At 50.7% G+C, this 6,752-nt stretch overlaps 2 protein-coding genes across 2 annotated transcripts in view; one reads left to right on the top strand and one right to left on the bottom strand.

The window, feature by feature from the left end:
- The window catches only part of LOC103131683 (uncharacterized), a 9,098-nt gene extending 2,353 nt beyond the window's left edge, over nucleotides 1–6,745 (top strand). The window contains exon 2 of the mRNA XM_007543380.2: nucleotides 6,590–6,745. Within this exon, the coding sequence (XP_007543442.1) occupies nucleotides 6,590–6,690 (101 nt within the window). The 3' untranslated portion in view covers nucleotides 6,691–6,745. The remainder of the gene's footprint in view (nucleotides 1–6,589) is intronic.
- Nucleotides 1–6,752, bottom strand: part of LOC103131684 (chloride channel protein 2-like) — a gene marked incomplete at its 3' end in the record, with an annotated part of 85,497 nt that overhangs the window by 56,733 nt on the left and 22,012 nt on the right. The window lies entirely within an intron of this gene.

The following is a 6,752-nucleotide window of genomic DNA, read 5'->3' as shown; positions in this document are numbered from 1 at the left end:
ATGAAGCGCTTGGTCATGCAGGCGTACGACCCACCTGCAAGTAGCTGGAGGAGCATGAACTTTGGATCCCAGTGAAACGCGTACAACGCGTGCTGAGGGACTGTGAGGTGTGTGGAAAATACAACGCAGGTCGCCGAGGGCAGCGGTTGGAAGGATTGACCATCAAGAGTATGATCCCCTGGGGCTCAGTTTGCATGGATGTTGCAGGCCCCATGGGAATAACAGGAAGAAAGGGTGAGAAGTACCTTTTGGTACTAGTGGATTCAATGTCGGGATTTGTGACCGTGAAAGCAGCCAGGAAAGCGAATGGCAGCAGTGTTGTCAGCATGCTGGAACAAGTATGCAGTGCCCTGGGAATCCCGAAGGAGCTGCGGACGGATAATGGGACACATTTCCGTAATGCACAGGTTGACCAATGGTGTCAGAAATATGGGGTAATGAGAGTATACTCGCCGCCCTATACACCCCAAGCTAATGGAGTAGTGGAGCACACCATTGGGTTAGTAAAGGGCTGGATAGCTAAGAATGCTAACGACAAGAGCTGGAGCACCATGGCGGTCGAAATAGGGCGGGCCCTAAACGACCGAAGCAGAGCAGAAAGACCCGCCCCCTCGATGGAGCTTAACCAACGGCCATTTACCACAAAGGAGGTGGGGCGGGGCTCCAGCAAAGAAAAGGAGGAACCAACGCCCAAAGTGCCATTCAGAGTGGGACAACGAGTGTGGGTTAAAGCAAGAGAGCAACCTGTGAGTGCAGCAGTGAAACCCAAGTTTGAGACAAAAGATATTGTTAAGCAAGTACTGGATAGGAACACAGTACTGCTGGAGAAAAAGGGGATCCAAGGAGTTGAGCAGCTCAAACCAGTTCCTGACTAAAGAGAAACAGAAGCCGGTGAAATGGCCAGTGAATCATGTGTTGTTCCACCCTATCTCGGACTGGCCACCGTAAAAGGGGTGGTTGTGATCAGGAGAACAACTTCAGGGATTTGGGCAGGACGAGCCCTGAAGAAATTGGATTGGGCCAAAAATGGAGTCCTGTCGGAAGATCCTGAAATGCTGATGTGGAGCAAAGCGAAGAACCGCTGCCCTGTGTGTTTATCAATTAGCCAACTCCCTATCACTTGGGAGGGACCAGGTCGCGACAAGCCCAGGCGACAAGAAGCGATAGCCAACAGACTGCAACACCTTCCCGTCTCCCCGGTCTCTGTCATGAATGTCCAGATATGTGGAAACTGTCGAATGGGTTACCTGCCTCGGCTGGTATTAGTGAGTCAGTGGGGATGGCGGGAGGAGGAACCAAGAAGATGTACCTGTCTATGGGACGGAGAAGAATTGAGCAGCTGTTCTGTCTGCAATGAGCAGATCCAGGGAGGAGAGGTGACTCTGTCGGGGGAAGCTGACGGCTGGCAAGTGAGGAGGTTTTACAGCTCGCTGCGGTACTTCCAAACATACGGAGGGGTTCAGTGTACTTATGGAAGCCCCATACCATCGGTTCAATGGTTCTCAGGACCTTCTGCTCCTCCCAACACCCCAGAGGACTCCTCAGCGAGAGAACAGTGGATCTGGCGGAAGGAAGAGGGACCACACGATTACCTGTGGGACTCTGTCCATTCTGCCTGGCCTTATGATCCCGCGCGAACCCAGCTGCAATTTCCACCAGTAAGTACCACGCACTCCCCATTGGTCTTCCGGGTGTATCGGCCTCAAACAAACCGCCCCATGGCTGAGGAGTTAAGCTTACTCCCAGATGAGACCAAAATGCAAGCTGTTAATGGGGGATGGACGGGCCCCTGGGAGCTGACCACCTGGGCTCACTTAATTTTGGAGGTTATTAACGACTGCACCATCCCGGTGACGGATCTGCCAGATGTACCGAGAGAGAGGGGAGTACGCACGTCAGATCTTTATTACTACACCACAGAGATAGATGGGTGGGGCAGCAACGCAGCAAGACCCAAAGAAAAGTCGGCCCTGTACACAGTAACAGCGGAGCTCAATTTCCGCGACGGAATATTCCAAGTACCAGGAGGCGTGGCCCACAGAGTGAGAACGCCCACTGATCCTAGCACCACCCGTAAGGTTCAACTGTCAGTGCAGATGCTCACCATCCCTTACAAAGGAGTGTACTCAGTAGGAGCAACAGTTAAGGTGGTGCACGAGGAAAAGGTTTACGCCACCGTCGAACTAGAACCTCCCAAGAAGAAGTTTAAGACTAGCGCCTGGCAGTCGCTCACATCAGCATGGAGGAAGAAAAGTCAGAATTAAAGGACACTCTGGAAGAAGGGGACCGAGTTACCAAGTCTAAAAGTCAGAGAAAAGATAAAAAACGAAAGGGGAAGAAATATTTTGTAAGCAAATTATTTAAAGTGGGCCCAGAGGTCTGGTCTGGGTTCTCTAAAAAAGGGCCCTTCCTAAAACTGCCAAATGGTTCCATCTTACTGGACATGCCACGAGAAGATTTCACTGTCTCCTATCCGCTTACAGAAGCTTACTACCTTAAGCACCTCACCTATCTTCGACCCCCCGATCTCCATGAGGTGAAAGAAGTCGAGGAACATGAGGAGGCATTACCACGTCCATGGCAGAAACCATATTATTTTGTCCCCTCGGTAATCCCTATTTGGCAAGGAAAGATGTCATCCGAGGCGACCAGCTATGATGGAATTTCACCAGACTGTTCGCAACACCTTCCATGGATTTTCAATGCAGTCTACCTGATGATTGAGGGGAAGGAAGTGCGGGTTCGGTGGGGTCCCCATTACTTGGAACCGTTGCAAGGACAGTACTGTGAACTCTCAGTAAATGGCATGATCATCTGGACTACCTCTCCAGGTATGGCGAAGGTCGTCCTGAAGATGGAAACAAACCCAGACTATTATGTCTTTAATAACACCAGGCTCCCGCTGAGATTGGAATTGGACAGAGTTTACCCCAATCCGCCTCATCAGAGAATCTTCACTCCGACGTCTTGGGGGTATCGTACGAGATTGACATTGCATGGGCAATCATTATGTACCTATGTTTCAGTAACAACATCAGTAGGATACAAACACGAGGCCTGGAAAGATGACCAGCTACGGGGTGGCACCGCCCAAGGCCCATTTCCTCAACCTGACTTCTGGAGGGTGTTCCTCTGGAAATGGGTGTGGAGGGGGTTGGAACCTAACCTACCCTACCCTTCTCCTGTGTATAACTCCCTCCTGCAAGGGAGAGCCACCAGACGAGCGGCTACAAGAACCACTGCTCAACATCGCACCAGAGCCTTGAAGAAGATCTGCACCAAGCCCAATACCAAAGACCCCAGAGAGTTGCTAATCCTCTCTTCATGACAAGAAGACCAGGATGGAAGAAACACGTTTAAGACGTATGTACACCAGAACGAATTTGCTAGAAGAAGCTCTGGATTCGGAAAATAGAGCTGACTTTGACGATGATGATAACTTGGAAACCCCTGGCGAACCCCTGCTACGGAAAAAGACCACGAGAATGGATACCCCACTGTACATAAAAACTTTGCTTACGCTACTTGCGCTACTGTTTGCCGCATCTATCCTTATCGCAATCTTATACTTCGTTGGAGTTGGGCCCTGGCATCTCACGCATTCAAGAGTCACCTATGCTCGTTCCAGATATGCTACCTTCAATTGCTGGAACACGAGTACCATCTCCATCTTTGTACCATGGGACAATGGGTCATCAATTCGGAACCAGACTATGAAGTTTGCCAAAGACAATGGGAAAAAATATGTGGAAAGCCGAGCTCATGAATTGAATGATTCCACCATCGATAACCTGCTGAACCGCACCTGGGAAATCTACAACCATGAATTTCTCAGCGATGGAGTAATCTGCTGGATAAGAATTCTGCAACGGAAAGAACGTCGGACCGTCAGGTGCAACTGGATCCATCCGGACCGAGGCATGCCCGAATGGCACTGCAACATGGCCTGTCGACCCCTGCAGTTGTTGCCGCTTCAGGGATACTGGGACAATGAGGTAATTTACTCGGCCCCGCATAGATCCTCAGGCTGCAAAGCTTGGCTTCCAAAAGGAGAGTTCTGGGGAGATTATCATTTGAACTGTGAAGAGGAGGTAGTGGACACCTCGACGCTGTTCAAGAACAGGAACGCCAGCAACGTGACTCGAACGCAACCGACAGTGCTGCCTGGGCTGGTCTGGACAAACATTACAGCCTTCTTAATTAGACAAGGACCCAGACGGTTCATGTATCAGCTCGATGAGCTAGAATGCTATAGAACTAAGTTTAATCTGTTGAGTCCGTGCCTGTGGAACAAATATTACATGTGCAACGGCCAAAATTACATTGCTTTGGCGCTGAGAGAGTATTGGACACTTTCCTGGGTCCGTCTGAGTGCAGTGCGTACGGAAATCGAAACCTGGCTGAATGACTCGTTCCCATGGACTTATGTAATCAATAAACAAGTATACTTCAAGGGAGATTTCCCAGAGGGGGCTGTCCGCTCCCCTGCTGGGTTGAAAGGACCATACGTGGCTGACATGCGTGTACAGCTTCTTCCAACTCCAGATGATTTGCTGAATGCTCCAAAAGATCATTTTGCAAAAATTGACAAGTGTGTAGCCAAACGAATTTTTGATAGCCTTAACGACACTGATTGGGTGAAGACTTTGTCCTCTCCGCGATGCGACCTTTGGCAAACCAGTAACACCTTTTACTCCACCTGGAAATATCATTGCCCCAATCCTAATACCTTCCCTACAGCCAAGTTGGTTCTCCGAGCTTGGTGGGAGGACTACTACCGTGCGTGGGATTGGGAATGGTGGGGACTCCAACAAGAAGAACTGCAAGCCTGGGTTATACCTTGCCTCACCGAGTCCGACAACTATTGGATCAAATACCAGTACATTGCCACAGTCTATTCCAAAGACCGGGTGATTTGGCCGGGGATTTTTTGGAGACCCGACAACTACGTCGTCCCACGGCCTTGGCGCATGATGTGCACGCGTAACAACGTGGAGTGCATTATTGGGCTAGCCAGGGAATCCTGTCACCAGCTTCGAGGTTGGGGTGAGTACTGCAAGGAACACTATGCAGACGAGTATGCAACCCATGCATCAGAGGTTACGTGGAGGAAAATTCAGGGCAAATGGCGGAGAGCACTCGTGAGCGGAAGAACCTGCACGGATGCAATTCTAGGATATCACCTCCAGAAGCGCAGAAGTATCCTCGACCTCCCAGTTCCTTTTATCCCTGACACCCTCATCGCCCTAGCTGAAGGACATGCTTTCCGGCAGAGTCTGTGTGATGGGGTGGTGGATCATGGATTTGACTGGGTGGGACCTAACCTTCTTTATTCTAACCTTACATGTAATACCTCTAGGGAGATGTGGCAAAAGTGTGGGACAGGCCTACAACAACATGACTGTCGCTGGTATGAAACCTTGGGCTCCACTTTAACAACCACCGTAACAACCGTAGTGGAGGAGGTCACGAGCGTGGTGGGTGGGGGCCTTGCCATTGTTGAGCACTGGTTGCTCAACGCTCTGAGCATGTTGTGGCCATATTTGTTGGGCCTCCTAGGCGTAGCCCTAGCCTTAATGGTAGGCAAGGTTGTCCTAGAGGTGTGGCTAAAAGCACTTTGTCGTTGCAAGGGGAGGGATCACAAGCCCCTCCCCCCAAAGGAGGAGCCTGACTCTACATAAAGGAGAGCTGCTGTGTGCCGACGAGCCGGTCATCGTTCGTCAGAGCTGCTGTCAAGAAGGAATCCAAATCAAGAATTTACCAGGGGGACATCATGTCATCCAACTCAACGACCAACTCCTCTTCCACCAATCCGACCTTTGAGCCAATTCAAGTGAGTACCTTTGAGCAGGTCGGGTTCATCCTAGCCTGGGTAGTCTACTGCCACACCGGGTCTTGGACTACCGGGCAACCCTTAAGAGTGGTTGTCGCGCTCCAGGGGTATGCAAAGCTCCTTCTACGACCCATTCTTCTGCGAAGATGGGACCATGCCCCCTCCCTTTTTGCCCGTTATCTGATGGGACGGACCCGCATCAACTGGCGCAGAGGAGCTGTGGCCTGTCTTTGGCTTACCATCGACACGACGGCCTTAATAATGGAGCTGGTCTGTGGAGGAACCCACGCCAACCGTGCTGCACCACTGAAAATTCTCACTGCCATCGTTGAGGGTCTTCTGGCGACGTCTATTCTCATCTACCTGGCATACCAGGCTTTCTCCATCAGGGGTCAAGGCAAACGTCGTTGGCTCCGAAGATGGGCGATCTTAGCCCTCTGGGTAACAGGGTGGGGAGTTTTGGTGACCCTCTATTGGATGAAGAAGACGTCCACACTGCCCATCATAGTGTGGCTAATGACCCATGCGGCAATATTTCATGATTCATCGTATGTGCAGAATCAGGAATCGCAAGTATCCGACAATGTTTCCGCTGTGATAAATTCCCCATGGCTCGCAGCTCAGAGAGGCACACGAGTTTAAATCAGTTCCCTTTTTATGCTCCTGCTATCGCTATTTACTCCTTTTCCCCATTATGAGTAAAGCTAATCGATAACTACTAATCACAAAGTTACCTAGGTTGCTGTTTCTCTTCAGGCACCGATCTGCTGCGTGGGATGTGGAACGACCGCAGAATCCTCTGGATTCATATGGGTTGCATCGTCTACCCGTTGGTGTCACGACTGCGTACACCTTGAAAATGTAACGGCAATCCTCTGTCTACAGGGACGGGAGGACCTGCCTTACATTGCGGCTTCTA

Source organism: Poecilia formosa, unplaced genomic scaffold (assembly GCF_000485575.1).
Source record: "Poecilia formosa unplaced genomic scaffold, Poecilia_formosa-5.1.2 Scaffold811, whole genome shotgun sequence".
NCBI lineage: Eukaryota > Metazoa > Chordata > Actinopteri > Cyprinodontiformes > Poeciliidae > Poecilia > Poecilia formosa.
The sequence above is the reverse complement of the archived record's forward strand: the minus strand, read 5'-3'. Positions and strand labels throughout refer to the sequence as shown.